At 52.6% G+C, this 19830-nt stretch overlaps 3 protein-coding genes across 3 annotated transcripts; 2 read left to right on the forward strand and 1 right to left on the reverse strand.

Annotated features, from left to right (window-relative positions):
* The first annotated feature begins 114 nt into the window (after positions 1-114).
* TBC1D13 (TBC1 domain family member 13) lies at positions 115-10317 on the forward strand. The gene is made up of 12 exons (XM_063409978.1): positions 115-236; positions 410-483; positions 702-742; positions 1162-1223; positions 1500-1599; positions 2677-2759; positions 2907-3066; positions 3830-4037; positions 4611-4774; positions 6266-6426; positions 6577-6634; positions 7329-10317. The coding sequence occupies exons 1-12, from the start codon at positions 214-216 to the stop codon at positions 7392-7394; spliced, it is 1200 nt and encodes a 399-aa protein (XP_063266048.1). The 5' UTR covers positions 115-213; the 3' UTR covers positions 7395-10317.
* Positions 10318-11435: 1118 nt separating this feature from the next.
* ENDOG (endonuclease G) lies at positions 11436-13950 on the forward strand. Its single transcript, XM_063409977.1, has 3 exons — positions 11436-12079; positions 12529-12638; positions 13261-13950. Exons 1-3 carry the CDS (start codon positions 11510-11512, stop codon positions 13541-13543), a joined length of 963 nt encoding a protein of 320 aa, XP_063266047.1. The 5' UTR covers positions 11436-11509; the 3' UTR covers positions 13544-13950.
* A 349-nt stretch (positions 13951-14299) lies between these two features.
* Positions 14300-19132, reverse strand: SPOUT1 (SPOUT domain containing methyltransferase 1). Its single transcript, XM_063409979.1, has 12 exons — positions 19056-19132; positions 18905-18947; positions 18703-18822; positions 18233-18392; positions 17280-17369; positions 17122-17171; positions 16822-16952; positions 16348-16420; positions 15882-15980; positions 15181-15283; positions 14757-14904; positions 14300-14660 (listed from the first exon to the last, which is right to left on the reverse strand). Exons 1-12 carry the CDS (start codon positions 19101-19103, stop codon positions 14586-14588), a joined length of 1140 nt encoding a protein of 379 aa, XP_063266049.1. The 5' UTR covers positions 19104-19132; the 3' UTR covers positions 14300-14585.
* Positions 19133-19830: the final 698 nt, after the last annotated feature.

Below are 19830 nucleotides of genomic sequence, written 5' to 3' on the forward strand. Positions count from 1 at the left end.
GGAGCTTTGTCTCGGAGTGGGCGGGGCCAGGCGCTCAGGAAACGCGCCCTGAGGCGGGAGGGGCGGGGCTTAGAGCAGGGCCGGGCCCCTGCGGAGGGGCGGGTTCACCACGCCCTGAGGGGCGGGCGGGGCCCATCCCGCATCCCCCTCCCCGGGCAGCGTTTCCAGCCGGAGCGTTTATGCGGCGCGCGGGGAAGGGGCGCCGGGGCCGCCATGTCGCGGCTGCACCAGAGCAGGTCGGTGTCGGGCTCTGTGGAGGGACGGGGGTCTTTCCCCTGCCCGCCCTGCCGGGGCTGCGCCGCGCGGGGGGGAGGCTCTCGAGAATCGGGCGCTCTGAGGGGTTGGGGGCTCTGGGGCGTCTCGGGTTGCCTGTACCGAGCCTGATAACATCAGGCTTCGCTCCCCTCAGGATCGCGGACTTCCAGGAGGTGCTCGGCGAACCCACGGTGGCTCTGAGCAAGCTCCGCGAGCTGTGCTTCAGCGGTGAGTGCCGCGGGGAGCGGCCCGGGCTGGGAGGGGGCTGCGGGCACGGCAGTGGTGTCCCTGTGGGAGACCCTGCCGAGAGCCCCGGCAGCGTCCCTGGGGAAACTCCGTGCCCCTAGGGGAGGAGGAGGATTGCCAGGCCTGTTTGTGAGTTGACATCAGCAACCCGCGGTGAGAGATGGGCTAACGCGATTATTTCTCTGCCTGGTGTTCCACAGGAATTCCCTTTGATGGTGGGCTGCGCTGCCTGTGCTGGAAGGTGGGTTCTGCTTGGGGTGCTTTTCTTTCTTGCCAGTGATGCTTTCGGTTGATTAAGTACAAGTCGCACTTTTCTGGCGGTTAAAGTTGTAAACAAACAAACAATAAATCCAGAGCTTAAAAGCCACTAGAAGTCAGCAGCAATTTGTGGAGATCAGCACTTTGCATGTGAACAGCCTCAGTTTTAAGCTAGCAGTGCATTTTGGTCAGGTTAGCTATTGATCAGTCCTACAAATAGTTCTATGTTGAAAGCCAGCCCCTAAAATATCCCTGACTGTTGCTTAGCAAAGTACTCAGCTTTCTGGAGAGAATTCCCAGTGTTTTCCAAGAGCCAGCTGGAGCCACTGTGTTTGCTCTGCTCATCTTGCAGGTGTAACAGCTTATTGAATACTAATTCCTGTTCCCCTGTTTCCTGTGCAGATACTCCTGAACTACCTCCCTTTAGAGAAAGCCTTATGGAGCTCTTTGCTGAAGAAACAGAGGTGAGGCTGCTGGTACTTGTCACTTTATTTCCAGAGATATCTGCAGAGATGGAGAATAGTCTTTAAATAATTTAGTACTTTCATAAAACAAATTGTTCTGTGTGAAATGCGCTGTTCTTTCAGCTGCCTGATGGACTGACCCTTCAATTACACTGAAGAGAAAATCAGATGCCTTCTGGCTGAGCAGGGTGGGACAGAGACATCTGTTTGAGCTCTGTCTGTGTGCTGACCTTGACTTTATCTTCCTCATTGCAAATTCTTCTTTTCTTCTTTAAGGGATCTGTATTCCCAGTTCCTAAAAGAAATGATTATCCAGCCTGGGATTGCCAAAGCCAACCTGGGTGTTTCAAGGGAAGATGTGACCTTAGAGGATCATGTAAGTGTTGCTAAGCCTTTGTGCTGCAGAAAATTCCTTGGGGATTTTTCTGGCTCCCTGGGCTGCTCCTGGCTCTGTTCCCTCTGCCCTGCCAGAGGGAGGGATGGTTCCCAGGTGCCAGCCTGGCACTTTTGTCAGGGTAGCCTTGAGTGTGAATTATTGACAAAGCACCAATAGCTTTGTCTCTCTCCTTGCAGAGCTGTTTCCAGCTGTGCACTTCCCTCCTGCTGCCCTTTGGGGCTGCCTGCCCAAGCTGTGGCTCTCCTAGGGAGGGGGAGAGGCTCACAAGAGGTTCCTGGAGCCATGAGATGCTCCCCTGGGAATTTGGGTCCACGAGTGGATTTGGAACAGAGGATAGAAAAGAAGCAGGAGAGTCAGGCTGGACTGTGGTGTGGAAGGCAGGAGGGTTGATTATTTCTAGTAATGCTGCTGGGTTGTTATTTTTTTAACAGACTATTTCCTGCATGCCTTGGCTTTCTCCTTCTCTGAAAGTGCTGTTAGGAGTGTGTGTGTGTGGGAGGAGTGAGTGCAGTAGCTGATGAGAAGAGAGTGTAAAATGATACAGCTGCTCCCATGACCATTCTGAGTGTTCACTCCCCTGCAGTCACCTGCCCCACTGTGATCTCTGAGCCTTGGTGGTGTAAAACTGGCAGTAAAACCACACAGGCAGGTCACAGTGATCTTTGAATCCCTTGGAATGTAGCCTGTTGTTTTCCTGGTTAGTTGTTAACTTTGTGTGGATCTTGGTGTGGTGAGAAGAACCACGACTTCAAAGTACTGGGTGGGTGGATAACTCTTACCCCAAGTCCAAATACCATCTCCATGGTACAGGTTTGGAGCTGAAAGCAGGAATCTTGTTAACAGAGGGGGGAAAAAAACCAAAACCAACCCGATTTGGAAACAACCTCTTGAAGAGATGAGTGGAAAGGGATTGAAAATGTGAGAGAAGAAAATGACACTGATGTGCTCAGCTCATGCTGATGGCAGAGTGACAACAGAAATGTTAAATCACTCTGTGTGCTGAGGATTTTGATATGTGTGAAACACGCTTGTTCTGTTTCTGTTGTTTCTCTTTAGCCCCTCAATCCAAATCCAGACAGTCGATGGAACACTTACTTCAAGGATAACGAGGTGCTCCTCCAGATAGACAAAGATGTCAGGTGTGTGAGGCTCACACTTCTGAACCCAAGAGGCTGGGTCAGCAAACTGCACTTTGAAAACAAAGCTGAATATTAAACTGAGCCTCCCACTCAACGTGGGGCTCGTGCTTCCTCCTTGTCCCTGACTTCCTTCCGTGTCCCTCCCAGGAGGCTGTACCCTGACATGGCGTTTTTCCAGCGCCCCACGGATTATCCCTGCCTGCTGATCCTGGACCCCCAGAACGAGTTTGAGACGCTGCGCAGGCGCGTGGAGCAGACCACGCTCAAGTCGCAGACGGTGGCACGGAACCGCAGCGGGGTGACAAATGTGAGCTCTGCCTTGGGCTGGCCCTGCCACAGGTCTTGGATTGGGAAGGAGAGGGTGATTCTTGGGCTGGTTTCTGTTTCTCTTTCTGTTTGTGCAGTGGAATTAAGGAAACACCCCAGCAGATACTGAGCATTGTGCAGGCTGGACATTGTAGAACCAGTTGAAGAGCCTGACAGACTGTAGGGAATTATAGGTGACTTGATTTTAAGGATTATTTTTGCCTGACTTCTGGTAGAATTTGGAGTCACAAGTTATTTTATGCCTGACATATGCCTTCCTGTACAGCAACAAAACACTGAAGGTTTATTTACTATGAATTTATTACAAATTTCCATAGTCCTCCAGAACTGGATCTCAAACCTTGAATTAGGGAAGAGCTGAGTATCTGTTAAAATGTGTAGTCTCTTTCCCTTTCATGAGTGTCACAGCACACGTGCTGTTGGGGAAGGTGGCTTCTCCCACAGCCATCAATACCCTTCCCTCATACTACTAACAGAGAAGTGGAACTGCTGTGGTTTTTACTTTGTGAGATCATGTGGTGCAGTGATTCAGAGGGAGCTGTGTGCTGCACAGACTTTGTTCTTCAGGGACAGCCAGCACCAGGACTGCTCTGCCTGTGTGCTCCCAGAGCTGCTTGTCTTGGTTTATGTGGTATAAACAGCCCAATTCTTTTGGGGAACCTATGTGTATTAAAAGCCAAGCTTGGCACATGTGCTGAAGGATCTGTGCCAGTTGGTTGTCCTGATTCAGCCTTGTTTTCCAGGTGAGCTCTCCCCTGAAATCCACCCCCAGCTCTCTGAGCGAGTACGAGGTCCTGCCCAACGGCTGCGAGGCTCACTGGGAGGTGGTGGAGCGCATCCTGTTCATCTACGCCAAGCTGAACCCCGGCATCGCCTATGTGCAGGGCATGAATGAAATCGTGGGGCCTCTGTACTACACCTTTGCTACAGACCCCAACAGTGAATGGAAAGGTGAGGAAGCCTTTTGGCTGCTCAGCAGTGGCTGTGGTACTGCGATTTCTCTGCATGGCATGAGGCGTTTTGGGGAATTGGTAGGAGCTGAATGAGCTGGGAATGGTGATGACATGTGAAGTCGTTCACATGAAGGATTTTTGAGCAATTTTTGTTTGTTAAGCTCAAAATTCCCTTAGAAGCTCTTGTTTCCTTGTACTAAATATAGATGGTAAGGAAAAAATGGGAAGGGAGGACTTCGCCTCTTCCTTCTGCTTCACAGGAGCTCCGAGGGTGTGTGCTGGTGGCAGATTATGTTCTTGGGCAGAGATAACTGTTTGTGACCTCATGTCATGAGGACCTTGTGTTGGACACAGGGTTAGTATCTGCAGTGGCTCTGTAGATATTTCTAGTTAAAAAAAAAAAAAAAAGCTTGTCTAGCCTTGACCCAGACCAAGCAAGCCAAGATCTGGGGGATCTACTCCTCAAATCCAATACAGCAACCAGATTATGGAGCAAGGATAATTTTATAGCTCTGTATCTGTCTCAGTGAGGCTTCCTCTGTTCTCCTATATTCTTATTTTCTTTCCTCAGAACATGCTGAAGCAGACACATTTTTCTGCTTTACCAATCTAATGGCTGAAATTCGGGACAACTTCATTAAGAGCCTGGATGATTCTCAGTGTGGTATTACCTACAAAATGGAGAAGGTGTACTCCACCCTGAAGGAAAAAGATGTGGAGCTGTATTTGAAACTGGTGAGGAGCCAGGTGTTTCTCTGGAGCTTGGGTGGGATGTGAGGAAAATTAACAGTGCACGTCAATGTCAGTTTTGTTAAGCTGTGCTTGAGTAGAACCCAGAGAGTGGATGAAAGGCTTTGTCTGTGGGGCAGAGACTCTTATCTGAGAGCTGAAACAGCCTCTCCTTGTAGTGAGCAGACACAGCAAGGCTTCCTCCCCTGCCTGCCTCTTAAAGCAAACTGTGGCTGTTGCACAGCTGCCAGCTGGGAGTCTGGGGGGACTTGGCCATGATCCTTGGTCACCTGCATAGCCAGAGCTGGAGTCTTCACTCTCTTGAAGAGATCAGTCAAAACATGGGCTTTGCCGTGGAGCTTTGCAGCATTCCAGGTTACCAAAATCGCTTCTGCTTTTAAGAGCAAAACAAAAAACATCCCCCACGCTGCACACACACACTGCTACTGCCACTGGCTGCCTTGGCAGCACTGACTTAAACTCCATGGAGCACATTCCAAAGGAGAAGTGAAATCCAGTGAGCTGGATGATCCCACTGGCCAAATTTTGCTGTTCTCTTTCATCCAAAGGTTTTCAACTGCTTTTTGTGTGAGTTTTGTAGAACATGTAGAAGGCAGCTTTCATTACAGACATCTTCAGTCTGATAGCCCATTTGGTGTGAAAGTCCAAGGAGACTTTGGAAGGGAAAGCTATTCTTGTTACTGCAACCTGGACCAAATTAAACAGAGATCTTTTTCTGTCTTAGAAAAGTCAGGATATGTTTCTTTTATAATCCACAAGATGGTTTGTCAGCACAGTGACACAGCCCACAGTGTTGGCTGGTAGCTGATTCAGTGGGGAGAAAAACTGCTTAATGTTTGGCTGGCAGGAAATGGTCTTGGCCATGCAGCAGCTGGTCCTTAAGAATATCAGCAGAATCCTGAACTTGTTTGACCTTGATTGAACTTATGCTACCTTGGATTTCACATCAGAAAACAGGAAAGCTTCAGGCTAAAGGTGCTTACAGCATGTTTTACTAACCATCAGTGTGAACTCTGTTCCATCTTTGTTTCTCTTTGTGAGCAGTAAACCTTTTGATAAATACAAGGGCTCTGGAAAGGAGAGGAAATCCTGACAAACAGTGCCTGTGCTAGCGGGGGAGGGCTGCAGCTTTGCAGATAAAATGCTGTTGAAATGGAACTTTAAAATTACTTGGCAGGTTTAGTGGAACACAAATAGTGCCTTTAGGGAGGAAAGCTGCCTTTACTCCGTGTTGTGGACAGAGGAGCATTTTCTGACTTGGCTGTAGGTGTGGAGTGTGGCTGCACTGAAAATCTCTCAGGGCTGACTGGGAGAGTCTCCAAAGGATGCAGAGGTTTTCCTGCTGCTGCAGGATGGGCCGGGAGCTTAGAGCAGGGTTGGGGAGGAGACGGGGATGGAAACATGGGGTGCATCTCTTGCCTGTAGGGAGCTGGCCGGGAGCACGTACTCACTGTTTGCCTGGTGCCTGTCTGACAGCAAGAACAGAACATCAAACCCCAGTTCTTTGCCTTCCGCTGGCTGACGTTGCTCTTGTCCCAAGAGTTCCTGCTGCCAGATGTCATCCGCATCTGGGACTCCCTCTTTGCTGACGACAAGCGCTTCGATTTCCTGCTGCTCGTCTGCTGTGCCATGCTGACGTAAGTACACACACAGCCTTCCTCCTCTTCTCTTCCATGGACCCAGGAGTCTTCTCTAGCCATGTGGTAGGGCATCTGGTGAGGAGGTTGTAGGTTTTAAAGTTCCTTTGTAAAGAATCTAAAGTAGCTGGAATAATTTCCATCTTTCAGACTCATCCGGGATCAGTTGCTGGAAGGAGACTTCACTCTGAACATGAGGCTGCTACAGGTGAGAATTAAAAAGAGTGGGCACAGAGAGCAATTGGAAAAGTCTTAAAATAGCTGTGAGAGAGGATGACAGTATGTGAGAGGGTGGGAGGGTATGCCTGGTTCAAGACAAGTACCACATTTGTGATGTTTGCATGCAGGAAAATCTGCACTCTCGTTACTGGAAGTGGGAGACTTTAGCACCTGCACCCTTTCTACCCTAGAAAAAATTATCATAGATGGGAGGTTTCTAATGTTCCATTGGTTTGCAAAAACAATTTGAATAATTTCAAGCAAAGATGTGAAATTTTATGTAAAAATGCTAATTTTTTTGGCCAAAGGGTTTTGTTTAGTTCTGAGATCTGTGAGAGCCTTAGGTTGGAAACGCCTGCGCTGCACAGTTGGATATCTCACGTTCTGCCAGTTCCTGCTTTGGGCTGTGCAAGATTCTGGCTTTGATAAGGTTCTCTGGCAGGCCAGGTCACTCTGCCCTTGGAGGACAAAGTGAAAAAAAACCCAACAAACCTTCTGGAAGGGTACTGGGGTTTGATCAGTTACAAAACAGGAAACTGTAGCTGTTAAAGGAGTTAACTGAACATGGCTGTGTGTTATAATAGGCCAAGAACTTTGTTGTCAAGGTTCTCCTTCCTTAAGGGAGACAATCAGTGTCAGGAATGCTGGGAAGTCACTGAAATCCCTTTGCTTCTTTGCCATAGGATTATCCTATCTCTGATGTTCATCTGATTTTGAAGAAGGCAAAGGAGCTTCAAGATTCCAAATAGTCCATGGGCCTAACAAAAGCTGTCAGAGAACTGTGTGGCAGTGGATCCTGGGAGATGGCCCCTTGCAGTGTGGTGCACTAAAGCTCCCACTGATCTCTGCAAGAGGTTTTGTTAGGGCTGCTGGCCACTTTGAAGACTTCTTCTACTCTATTTATTAGGTCAAGGACTGATTACTTCCCCATCTACTTGGGTCCTGCACTCCAGATTTTTCCACATCTCAAATGCCTCTTTGCTGCCAAAAGCAGTTCTTTGTATCTTTTTTTAATGACTTTGAATTTGGGGAGAAAGAAACCTTCTGTCTGCATATCCCTGAAGGGATGGACTCCAGTATCCTGGAAGTAACACACGGAGTAACTTCTGGTGGGGAAAAGACAGACTTAAAGTCCAGTGGATTTTGGTGGGTGAGGATAGAAGGATCTTCCTCCTGTGAATAGAATGTATTCCAGTGAACTCACACATTCTGCCATTCAAGTAGATTCTGGATTCTCCTCCCTCGTGTCTGCACTGGGCCATCCTTGAGGCAGGTGAAGAAGAAGATGGCATCACTTTCTGGTGAGGGTCACCTGGCAGTTTGCACTCCTTTGGGAAAGAAACTCGGGAAGCTGAGGCGGGAGGACACGGTGACAGCTGGTGGCTTTATGCACTCAAACTGCCTGAATCCAGAACTGCCTTATCAACGAGGTCTCCTTGGCAGCAGGACTGTGGTGGTGTTAATCCCCTGGTGTAGTTCCAAGTCAAGCCTTACTACGCACAGCCTTAGAGCAGGGTTGCTGCTGCAGGGAGACCTCACACTGCTCTGAACTGGAGCGTATCCAGCTACAATCAGGATTCTGAAACACAAGAAATGAACACCTAATCATGTGCAATGAAGACAGGTGTATTTAGGGGCTTATACAGGCACAGAACTGGAGTTATCTGCCTCAGTGGCTTAAATAATACTACTTGCATTAAGGTCTGGTCACAGTAACCTTGCTATTGTCTCACAGTTGTTCTTGCCAGGAAGAGACACTTCTGATGTGCAGTGAGAGTCCCTCTCTAGCACAATCCAGCAGGCACACAAGCACCTGTCATGAGCTGACTGCTGGGGCTGCTCCACTGCTCTGTCCTGGTCCTGTTGGAGTCACAGTGTTGGGCTGGACACTTGTTCCTGCTGAGAGGAAACTGCTGCCCCTCACATACAGCTGAGTGGGCTCAGGGGCACAGGGACACACAAACCACAGGGAGAGCTGCTGGCCTGCCACAGCGTGGAGCTGAGCAGAGACCCTGATCCTGACACAGAAACTGCCAGCACCCAGTGCTTGTGTGGTGCAGAGGCTCCTGAGTGAACACTAATCCAACATCCATTTCCCTTTCTTCCTGTGCTGTGCTGGCTCACCTCTGCTGTTGGACACTGCAGGTTCTGGTGTTTATGGGTGTTGATTTGTTAAAGGTCAGTCAGTCTTTGTAAGATCTGCTTAAGCTGCTGCTGGCCTAGACTTGCCCTAGCAGGAGGGATGCTGGCAGCCTGCAGCTTTTTTTACTGCTGTTATTTCCTTCACTGAAGGCCTTCACAGGCTGCTGTAATTCTCACCAAGGTGCATGGGGAGATGGCAGGACAGGTTGGTGCACGTACCCATGTTCTTATTGGCAATCCCAAGCAGTCTCTGGCTCTTGAAAAGATGCTCAAGTACCACTTGTGCAGCCATGTGTTGCTGCTGTGTTGCAAGAGCACTTTAAATTAATTTAAAGCAATCTGTAATTAATACCTGTGGCAACAGTATCCCTCTCTGCTGCAATCTTTTCTTGAAGGTATAGTTTTCCTCCAGGAAAAATGGAACAGGTAGACCAGGAGAGCAGTGTGATGAAACATCCTGGCTGCTGTAGCCACTGGATGGATGTTTCTGAGCTGTTCCAGGTGGTTTTATGTCTCATCTCTTGGGTAACAGCACTAGGGAGGCTGCACAGACCTGGTGTGGTCAAAGAACCACCTGGGAGGGTCTTTACAAATGTAGAACCAGAGGGTCCCACTCTTGGGCAGAATTGTACCTGCTCCAAACACTTCTGCCTCAGAACTGCTATAAATACTGCTGTGGCTTTCCCATTCCATGCACAAACTCTGCTCTCATCTCCCTGTATGCCTGTGCTGGGCTGTTCATTCCAGGTTCCCCTGACACGTGCAGGGTTTCCTTATGCTGGAATTTCCCACTGAAACAGAACCATCCACGAGTGTCCCTGCTCTGAGCAGCTGGAACCTGAGGAGGCAGCAGGCAGATCAGGATGGAAGCATTGCAGATGAACTCCTGCACGTTTTCAGTGCAGCTTTGGGCCCTGAGGGTGACCATCCCTCTTGGGGAGGGCACAGGGGAGGTGGCAGTGCAGGTGTTGTGCTTCTCCCTTCCTGGGTGTCCAAGAGCTGGTGTTGTCACCTTGCTTCACAGGGTGACAGTGAATGCTTTTGAAAGGAGTTTGCAGTGGTTTAAAGGGATGTGATGAGAGATTTGGCTGCTGGAAAGGATCTCTGGGATAAATTCTGTAGCCTTATCCAAACTGTGGCTGCCAAACCTATTGAGTTCTTTGGGGAGAGCTTGCAACAACTTTGAAATGTCCAGACAGGCTGTTCATACATAAAAAGCTGTTTTATATTCCTGCTTATTTCCTTCCTGTGTGGTAGAACTTCTGTCCTGTTGAAAGGAGTGGTATTTTTCATTGTCTTGGGACATTATTTCTTTATTCTAAGGCTTTCTCCTTTCATTAAGAGCAAAACCAGATTTTCTGAGGGGACAAAAGAAAGTCTTAACCTTTTACCAGCTTTTCAATCTCATGTTTCCCTTTGCTTCATTCCTCAAAAGTTTTGGTGATTTATTTTTGTTGTTCTTGAAGTGAGACGATACTTAACTGGTGTTTCCTCTCTTGTGTGGCCAAGTAACACCTGCTCCAGCCTTGAGATGTTTCTGCTTCTGGTTTCTTACAGTCCTGACCTGCTGAAAGAGCCGATCTTTGGGCTGGGAGGTGTCAGTCTGGGGTGCCTCGGGGACCCGTTATCTCACAGGAACTTGAACAGAGGATGTTTAAATAGCTCTTACCATGTGTTCCTCACAGGGAGGACTACTGCCAGACAGGGGCAAGGGAAATCACCTTCAGCTGAGGGGGAAAACTCCTGGATGTGGGAAGAGATGAGCCCTGCCTGGGAAGGAGAGCTCTGCTCTGCCTGCCTGCACCTCCTGCAGGTCGAGCTCTGTACAACTTTGTGGCTTTGCCAATCAAGTTGCTGTGGTGGCCACTCAGGAGACTGAGCTTGAATTTTGTGACCTGACCTAGAACTATTTGCATTTTGGCATTGAGCAGAATGAAAGCCAGAAGTTGTTTTGGGAAAGTCTGGGGTGTTTGGGAATCAGAGGCTGGTTTTCCTTATGGAATGTCAGTGACTTTGTTTTAGCTGTTTGGAGCAGTCTTCTAAAAACCTCTTTCCCCAAAGAAGGGAACAGATAACTTCTTTTTTCTCTATTTTGTCTGGGAGGAACTGCCAGAAAAGGGTGTAGTGAACATCATCACTCTAAAACTCGTTTTTTATGCTTCTTTTTTCAAACGCTATTTTTATAACGTTTCCTTTAAACGGATGTCTGTGCAAAGCTCTCCTGATGGCGTGAGTGGGAGCTGGGGCTGCTCCAGGTTCCAGCCGGGGTGTCCCAGCTGTGAGAGCAGCGGAGAGCGCTGCAGAACCAGCCTGGCTCCTGCACCTCCCGCCACCTCCTGTCCGCGATGCTTTCGCTTTTCCTTCTCCAGGAATGCCTGGCACAGGTGCCGCCGCCGCGCTGGGAGCGGGCGCGGCCTCGCCGGGCGCTGTCCCTGTGCCCGGTGTCCCCGTCCCCGGTGGGTGTCCCTGTCCCCGGTGGGTGTCCCCGTGTCCGGTGTCCCCGTGTCCCCGTGCCCGGCGTGTGTCCCCGTGCCCGGTGTCCCTGTCCCCGGTGGGTGTCCCTGTCCCCGGTGGGTGTCCCCGTGCCTGGTGTCCCGGTGTCCCCGTGCCCGGCGTGTGTCCCTGTTCCCGGTGTCCCTGTCCCCGTGTCCCTGTCCCGGTGTCCCCGTGCCCCGCGCTGTGGCCGCCGCTCGCCCTATGCGCGCTCCCCCTTAAAGCGGCGATGCCGCGGGAACAGCGCAGCCGCCCGTGGCTGCGGCTCTGCCCGTTGAAGGCGGGGCGGGCCCGCGGAGGAGCGGCCATGCTGCGGGCTCGGTGGGTGCTGCCGCTGGCTGCGGGCGCGGGGCTGGGCGCGGCCCTCGCCCGCCGGGAGCCCCGGGAGCGCGGCGATGCGGCCGAGGGGCTGCTGGCCCGCCTGCCCGTGCTGCCCGCCGTGGCAGCGGCCAGCCTGCCCGCGCCGCCGGGCGCGGGGCGCACCGAGCTGAGCAAGTACGGGCTGCCCGGGCTGGCGCAGCTGCGGAGCCGCGAGTCCTACGTGCTGTGCTACGACCCGCGGAGCCGCAGCGCGCTCTGGGTCATCGAGCAGCTCAACCGGGACACGCTCAGCGGCGCCTCGGACCGCGCCGCCTGCGACTTCCAGGAGGACGACTCGGTGCACGAATATCACCGCGCCACCAACGCCGACTACCGCGGCAGCGGCTTCGACCGCGGGCACCTGGCCGCCGCCGCCAACCACCGGTGGAGCCAGAAGGCCATGAAGGACACCTTCTACCTGAGCAACATCGCCCCGCAGGTACGGCCCGGGGCCCGCCGGAGCTGCCCGCGCTCAAGGGCAGCCGCTGCTCCCTGCGGGAACCCCCGGCAGCGCCGCTGTGTTTGTGCCTGCCAAAGTCACTCGGCGGTGCCGTATTTGTGCCGTATTTCCTGCTCAGTTTAATAGAGATCCTACAAATGCAGCAGCCTGTGCGTGCCTCTCAAGCCATGAGAGACCCCGTTCAGTGCAGCTCCTGTCAGGAGCAGAATTAAACAGGTAGATGAACACTTAGAAAAAAATTGCGGCCTTAGGCAATAAGTTCTGTGTCGGGTTTGCAAACCGGGCTGTCACAGCTCCCAAAGCAGAGGTGATAGTGGAGATCTCCTACAGAAAGTGCTTGGGGCTCTGTGTTACAGAAAAGGCAGAAAAGGTGTTACTCTGAACAGTGAGGAAATAACCCAGCAACTTACTACTGGTTGTGTTTCTAGAATCCTCATTTAAACCAGAATGCCTGGAATAACCTCGAGAAGTACTGCAGGAGCTTGGCAAAACACAACAGGAATGTCTACGTCTGCACAGGACCCCTCTTCCTGCCCAGGTAAACACGAGGGCTGAGCTGGACTGGCCCCAAAAGATGCACTGTGGTGGCAAAGGAAAACAGGCTGAGGGACCTGCTAAGGGCCCTCTCAGTAGTGAGACCAGCTGTGCACAGGTTCTGTGGAGAGGTACCTTTTTAGGATAGGATTAGTTTATGTATTTCCCATCCAGATTATTGTTTCAGGAGTCAAGTAGGATTCCTGAGCTGCAGTATAGCCAGCTTCTTTTTGTTTGCAGTCCTTAACAAGTTAGTGGATTAGCTGGTTACCAGATTAGACTGCAGACCCCATCCCTGCAGAATAAAGCTTGCAGGTTCAATGGTCATGGACTACTTTTCCACTAAAGGACATGACATTATTTTCAAAGGTCTCCACATAGCATTAAAGAGCAGCTGGCTCCTGTTGAGATCTCTTCAGCAGCAGGAAACAGCTTGGAAAGTATGTTAGAGAGCCAGCAGGGAGGGGATTTGGGAGCAGCCCCAGTGCACGGCCCACCCTCCCCATGTCACACAGCCTCTGCCCAGCCAGGAGCTGAGCTGGGGGCTTATTTAGGGGGTGTTGGAGGACTGAGGGGTGGAGCGACACCAAACCAGGAGATAACCTGGGCTGTTGCTGTTGGTGCAGGATGGAGGCCGATGGGAAGATGTATGTGAAGTACCAAGTGATTGGGAAGAACAACGTGGCTGTCCCCACCCATTTCTTCAAGGTGCTCATCTTGGAAAAGGAGAGTGGGGAGATTGAGTTGCGCTCCTACGTGATGCCCAACAGCCCAGTGGATGATAAAATCCCCCTGGAACGGTTCCTGGTTCCCATTGAGAGCATTGAGCGAGCCTCAGGGCTCCTCTTTGTCCCAAACATCCTCAGGAGAACAAGTAACTTGAAGGCCATCACAGCTGGAAAGCACTGAACCCTGACTAGAACAAATCCAGGTAACCCCAGCAAGGGACTGGCAGGCACCTGCAGGATCATAGTTCCTTGTGCAGTTGTAAATGTGGGAATTAAGATTCAAACCTGTGCTTCTGTGCTTCCCTTGAGTCTAACTGAAACACAGACACACAGCAGGGCTCCAGAGGCTGCAGGAGGCTCGGGGGCACCTGCCACTGTCAGGGCTCTCTAGGACTTGCCCCAAATCCACTGCTGCTTTGGAGTTTTTTGAGGCTCATTCAGGCACAAAGGGAAGTCATTGTTGCTGTTTAGGAGGGGAGCAAGATGGGTGCCAAAGGAAGAGAGAAGTTCCTGCCTTCCTGTGGCTAAAGAACTGTACAATTGTTTTCTTTCAGAAGATGGTTTTAGCAATAAAGCTCTGAACACCTATGATATTGGTTGTTTCTTATCTGTTCTCACCCAGGCTCTGAATATCTCAGCAGGAGGGGAGGATAGAGCCAACTTTTCCAGCTGCTTTCCTGTCTGAGCTCACTGCAGGCAGAGCTTAAGGCATCACAGATAGAGCCAGACTATAACGAGATGTGTTTTAGTGCTAAGGCTAAATTGAAGCTCCAGCCTTTCCTGCTGTTGGGAAAGATAAAGCCTTGAAGGGGGCTGGGGGAAATCAGGCTGAGGCAGGAACAGCTTCTTGGCAAGTTCTGACTTCAGCCCAAAGGCCACATTGCTCCAGAGGCACTGAGTGTGCCTACACCAAGACACACCTGGATTTCACAGCAGCTGAGGTTCCAGACTGCTTTATTCACACCTGAGATGTCCAAGCTGCTGAGACCAAGTCTGCTGCCAGGCTTGTGCCCGCTGCTGAGAAGCAGCAGCCAGCCTTGGCTGGAGCCTGCAGGCAGGAGGGCACAGCCCAGCTGCTCCAGCAGCAGGGAATGTGGTTTGGCAGTGCTGCCAGCTCCAGTCACACCGTGCTTTGGTCCCACCAGGCTCCTGGAGTGACTTGCCCAGCTCCCCACATTGGAAGAGCTGCCTCCCCAAGGGCAAGGTCAGTGGTTTTCCTTCCCTCAGCTGTGTCCAGGTGTCTTCACAGCCTTCTCAATGTGCGGTCTCAGTGCGGACAGAGAGATCAGCAGTGCCTCCTGCAGCAGAGCCAGGGCAGTCAGGGCACAGCTGGGCCGTGTGTGCCACTGCCCAGGCAGGCAGCCCTGCCCCGTGCACACCCACAGCAGCCCTACCTCTGTCCGGATGGTTCTGCTGCCCTGGCCGGGACACGTGTTCAGGTAGAAGTCAAACAAGACACTTGGGTCAGTGACCTCCAGGTTGGGGTCCACATCAATCCCGGCTTCCAGGCCCTCCAGGCCTCCAAATACGACAAGGGCGTGCCTGGGGAGGGCACAGGGGCAGGGTGAGACGGGCTGGCTCTGCCCCCAGGCTCCTGTGTGCTGCTGAAGCAGGGAGCTGTGGCTGGTGCTGATGGTGCCCACTGCAGCTGCCTCCCCACCAAAGCCCCACGGCATCTGGCTGATGTGACAGTCCCTGCTACCAGCCCCAGAGGAACAGGAAAAGAACTGGGTTTGTTCTGGGGTATTTTCCCTCCTCTGCTGCTTCCACCAGCCTCCCTGGGAGCTCTGAGTGGGGCCAAGCAGGCAGGACACAAACCTGAAGGAGGGCAGAGTGACCTGGTCCACGGAGCTGCCCCGCTCTGAGGTCCCAATAGAGAGATCATAGCCTTCCTTGAATGGGCACTCGGAAAAGACAGCACCTGGAACAACAGTTTGGGGTTATTGCTGCCATGTCCTCACCCATGTGCCTTCTGGACAGGCTAAAACACTCCATGGTTGAGCGGTGGCAGCTTTCAGTGCCAAAAGTGCATCTGGAGACAGAATGACTCCTTTTTCCCTCATAACTCCCTTGCTGCAAGCATCTCCCACATCCTTTTCCTTAAAGCTCAAGACAGGTGCCAGGAACCACCCCCTAACAGCTTACAGTCTTCCTACCAAGTCCAATCAACCAGAAGATAGGAAAAGAATTTTCCAGGGCTTTTGAACTCAAATTCCACTGCTGGCTCTGATGTGAATGAGGGGGATGTAGTTATTGAAATGGAGAAGGGCACCCACCAACTTATTTCTTGCTGTTGTGCAGCCATTTGGAGCAATGGTGAGTGAAGGTTACAGGGCAGAGTCCTGAGGGTGACCGGGGTGGTTCATGCCTCATTTCAGCCCTAAAATCTGCCTGCCACACGGCTGCTGGCTGCACGTGTAAGCTGCCCTGCAGACAAGGACATTTCTAGGAAAGAAATGTGCAGGCAGGAGGCCTGGGACTGGTGCAGAAGCCCAGGCAGAGACTCTCTCAATACTCACTCAAGCAGGAGGCCAGGCGGACGCTGTAACCCCAGTACAAGCCTGAGACTTCCCGGGGGTGGTGCGAGGACACCACGGTGCCCTTCCGCACTTTGGCTTCTGAAAGAAAGCAAAGTTTAACAGCCCCTGTGATTGGTGAGATCTGACCAGCCACAGCCAGCAGTTTGTCCTGGAACAGGGCACTGACTGGAGGGGCAACATCATCCTCTCTTTTTCCAGAATGTGAAAAAGTATTCTGGAAATTTAGTGAGTTCTGGAAAGCCTGCGTGTGTGTTTGGGCTCTTTATTGCTGGTCAGAGCTAACAGTTCTTCCCAGTTATGGAGGGAGGCATGGTAAGGGTGCTACTGAATTTGTGTATGGAGTGAAGGGAACATGCAGAACTGCTGGGTACCTTCAAACCTGTCACATGGAAGGAGCAGCTCCTGCAGGACTGGAGTTTACAGATGCTATGGAGCCATGGATTACCTGGATTCTGGGGCTCCTTCAGGCGCACGGTGACTCGCAGACCAGGGTTCAGCTGTTTGTCAATCTGCACCTCCTGCAATGACAGCCACCATCAGCACCAGGCATTGTGGAAGGACTGGGGAAGGCAGGAAAGAAAGGGAATCCTTTGTGGAAGTGGGGGTCGGTTCTGGCGTGGAGCTGGAATGAGGAGCTTTGTGTGTGGCTCAGGGGCTTGGTTATCAGTCTGAAGCTTATTTCGCTACTCAAAGGTTCAGCAGCAGCAGTAAAGCAATGATCTGCTGGAATGTGTGGGACCTGCCAGAGCTTGGAAAGCCACAAACATTGCCACAGCAGAAGAGACAAGACAGCAACAGCCTTAAACCCCCCAGCAGCCCACTGCAGCCTTCAGACACCCAGCAGCGCTCACCCTGCCTGCTTCAAATCTGCCAGAGAGACAAGGGAAGTTGTTTTGGCACCTGTGGGTAGCAGACACACCTTCCTCATCCCACAGTTAACAAAAGAGCCTCTGCCTGGCTTCGTTGGCCGGTCCAGCACGACTCCCTCCCGGTACTCCAACTCCTCGTCCACCCGCATGTGGTGGGGGCTGTCCAGGGGGTTGAGCAGCCCTAGAACAGCACAGAGCAAAGAAAACCAGCTGGGGGGAAAACCCAGCTGCAGGTGAAGGTGTTCCCCTGCTCCTTCCCTCTCAGGTCCAGCACCAAAGTGGGGAAAAGCCCTGGCTGCCCCACACACAATGAGCAGAGCTCAGGAAGGAAGGAGACAACTGCATCTTACCTGCAAACTGCAGATCCTCGTGTTTTGGAAAAAAGGATTTCCTCAAGTATCTGTCACCAGAGAAAGGTGAAATGTGAAAAGGCATTTTTGTGGAATCTGGATCTCAGTTCTAGCTCTGTTGACTCAAAGGAGCTGAGTACAGACAAAAGAAAACTTACTGAGGGCACTCCAAGTACTGCAGGATCCGAGCCAGCTGCACACAAGCCTTGCCTTTCTTCCCAATTCCTGAAAACTCCCCCTCCACGCTCCTGAAAGTGAAAGCAAGCAGCTTGTTAACTTGGCATGAGATGGGTCAGGTCTCCAGAAGACCAAGCCTTGCTTCTTAATCTGACAATAGCAGCACATCCCTCCTGTCTAACCCTTGTAATAGGGCTGCTCCAGAGGCAGTCTGTTAACAAATCACCCTTGGAACTCTCTCCATAAGCCAAGTATCTTTTTCAGTTTTGTTTTTGGTCTTTATGTATTAATGTGACATGGCAGTTGGATGCTACTGAGCTGCATGCTCCAGGATTGCATGGCTTGGCCAGTTAACTTGGGTACAGGTCCAAGTGCAAAACTGAAGGATAGCAAAGCATCCTCCATAAGGATACAGGGCATGTCCTGTCCCTCCACAGCACGGTTTAAGGGTAAAGGAGAACTCGGCCTCCTTTGCTTTGTCAACCCCATGTTGGGATAAATGATCTGAGCTGCCAGGACAGTTCAGTCAACATCTCTTTCCCTGGGGTATAGTGGTCCCTGTAATCCTGGCACTGGGGAAGGGTACATGCAGTTCCTTCCTGGCATTAGCTTAATAAAAGAGAGAAGGAACAGAAAGCTGAGAGGAAATACTGGGCAGAACAAGATAGCTCTTCCTTCAGAGAATCACAGCATGGCCTGGGTTGTAAGGGAAGTTAAAAGAGCATCTTGTTCCACCCCCTGCCATGGGCAGGAACACCTTCCACTATCCCAGTCTGCTCCAAGCCCTGTCCAGCCTGGCCTCGGACACTTCCAAGGATCCAGGGGCAGCCACAGCTTCTCAGGGAAAGCCGTGCCAGGTCCTCACCACCCTCACAGGAAGGAATCCCTTCCTAAAACCTAACCCAGGCGTGCTGTCCTTCAGTCTCTGCCCTACCTGACGTCCTCCCCCTGCTCGTCGAACACCACGACCTCGTCGGCGCAGAAGATGGCGCAGGCGCGCGCGATCTGCCCCGCCAGGTACGCGCGCAGCTCCGGGGACTGCGCGTTGTTGAGGATGGAGCCGGGCAGTGCCACGCTCAGCGTGTGCCGGCGCCCTGCGGACAGAGAGAGACGTGAGGCAGCCACGGCCGGGCAGCCCTGCCCCAGCTGCACCCCGCTGCGGGAAAAGCAACTCCCGATTCTGAGGTTTAATCGCAGGTTTTCTCCTAAGAACGATCTCTAGTGGTTGCACTGGAGTTGTAGTGTACTACTGGAGTAGAGCAGTGTTCGTGCCTGTCTGGGCACGTGGACTGATCCACACATGTAACACCTTTCCTATCGGGAGGTGACACTGACTGCCTTTTACCAGCCAGCTTTTCTAGCACTTTCCACCCATGTGTCCCCACCGGGTCACAGCAGCATCACCTCTGTCTTCCTTCTGTTCCTCCTGCGTCTGGGCTTGTTGTTCTGCCAGCTCTCGCATGCGCTGTTTCTCCAGTTTCTTCAGCAGCTTTATTTCCCTCCATTTCTTCGTCTCTGCTTTCCCTGGGACGGAACAGCGCCTGGCGTTAAACACCGCGACCCCTCCGAGCGGCCCCGGCCCCCGCGTGTGCCCGGCCTTCCTTACTCTCCTGCTTCCAGCGCCGCCAGTCCACCTTCCTGTCCTCAACCTACGGGGGACAGCACGAGTTAGCGCCAGGCTCCCCTCAGAGCCGGTTCCGGGGCACGCCCCGAGCTCCCCTCAGAGCCGCAGGCCGGACCCGGGCCCCGCCGCCCACCTGAGCGCCCTTGGGCCGCTTCCCGGCACTGCTCCCCGCGTCCGCCATCTTCCCCGCCTGCCGGCCCCGCCCCCGCGCTGCTGATTGGCCGGAGGGCGCAGGCCCCGCCCACAGCGGGGAGGAGCCCGAGGTCACGCGGTCGGCGTTTAACCGGCCCGCGCGGCAGCGCAGCTAAGCAGGGTCGGTGCCGGTCCGCGGGAGGATGGGCGACCCGCGGGAGGATGGGCGACCCGCGGGGCGCTGGTGCAGCCCGGTGCGCCGGGGAAGATCACACTTCCTGTGTGGGTGTGTAAAATCTGGTACTCGCGTGTCTTTGCACGAGCCCTGTGTGAGTTCTGGACCATAGGGAGGTGCACCCTGCCCTTTGCAGGTTGTGCCATGGCCTAAATAACAGCCCATACACATGGGGGTGTTGCAATGAGTCTTCATGTTAACCATCTAATTGCACGGTTCTTTCTCTGTTCCAGCGATTGTGACTCTCCCCGTCTTGGCACATATTGGTGCAAAAGGGCTTTGAGCAGCAGCCTCACCCATCCAGGCTGGGCAAACAGAGGAGACGGGACACCAGGGAAGGCAGGTGGCTGTTTGCCTCCTTCCCTCTCCCCTCCCTCCTGCTGGCCCACGCAGCTCTGCCTCCCAGGGCATTGCTATCACCAGCTGCAGCCCCATACGGAAAACCTGCAGAGGTCTCCCACCAGCCTGAGTGGGATGAGCAGCCACCATCACAGGACCCAGCACAGATGAGGCAGCTCTCAAGGAGAGCTCCATCAGTCCT

The sequence above is a fragment of the Prinia subflava genome, chromosome 12, assembly GCF_021018805.1.
Source record: "Prinia subflava isolate CZ2003 ecotype Zambia chromosome 12, Cam_Psub_1.2, whole genome shotgun sequence".
NCBI lineage: Eukaryota > Metazoa > Chordata > Aves > Passeriformes > Cisticolidae > Prinia > Prinia subflava.

Bases quoted from the DNA above. Each gene is read 5' to 3' on its own strand.
- TBC1D13 (XM_063409978.1), top strand. From the start codon at position 214: ATGTCGCGGCTGCACCAGAGCAG. The intron at 237-409 runs GTCGGTGTCGGG...CGCTCCCCTCAG, and splicing joins TCGCGGCTGCACCAGAGCAG to GATCGCGGACTTCCAGGAGG. The intron at 6,427-6,576 runs GTAAGTACACAC...TCCATCTTTCAG, and splicing joins GTCTGCTGTGCCATGCTGAC to ACTCATCCGGGATCAGTTGC.
- ENDOG (XM_063409977.1), top strand. From the start codon at position 11,510: ATGCCGCGGGAACAGCGCAGCCGCCCGTGGCTGCGGCTCTGCCCGTTG. The intron at 12,080-12,528 runs GTACGGCCCGGG...TTGTGTTTCTAG, and splicing joins TGAGCAACATCGCCCCGCAG to AATCCTCATTTAAACCAGAA. The intron at 12,639-13,260 runs GTAAACACGAGG...CTGTTGGTGCAG, and splicing joins GGACCCCTCTTCCTGCCCAG to GATGGAGGCCGATGGGAAGA.
- SPOUT1 (XM_063409979.1), bottom strand. From the start codon at position 19,103: ATGGCGGACGCGGGGAGCAGTGCCGGGAAGCGGCCCAAGGGCGCTCAG. The intron at 18,393-18,702 runs GTGATGCTGCTG...CTCTGTCCGCAG, and splicing joins GGAACAGAAGGAAGACAGAG to GGCGCCGGCACACGCTGAGC. The intron at 17,172-17,279 runs GTAAGTTTTCTT...CTCTGGTGACAG, and splicing joins CAGTACTTGGAGTGCCCTCA to ATACTTGAGGAAATCCTTTT.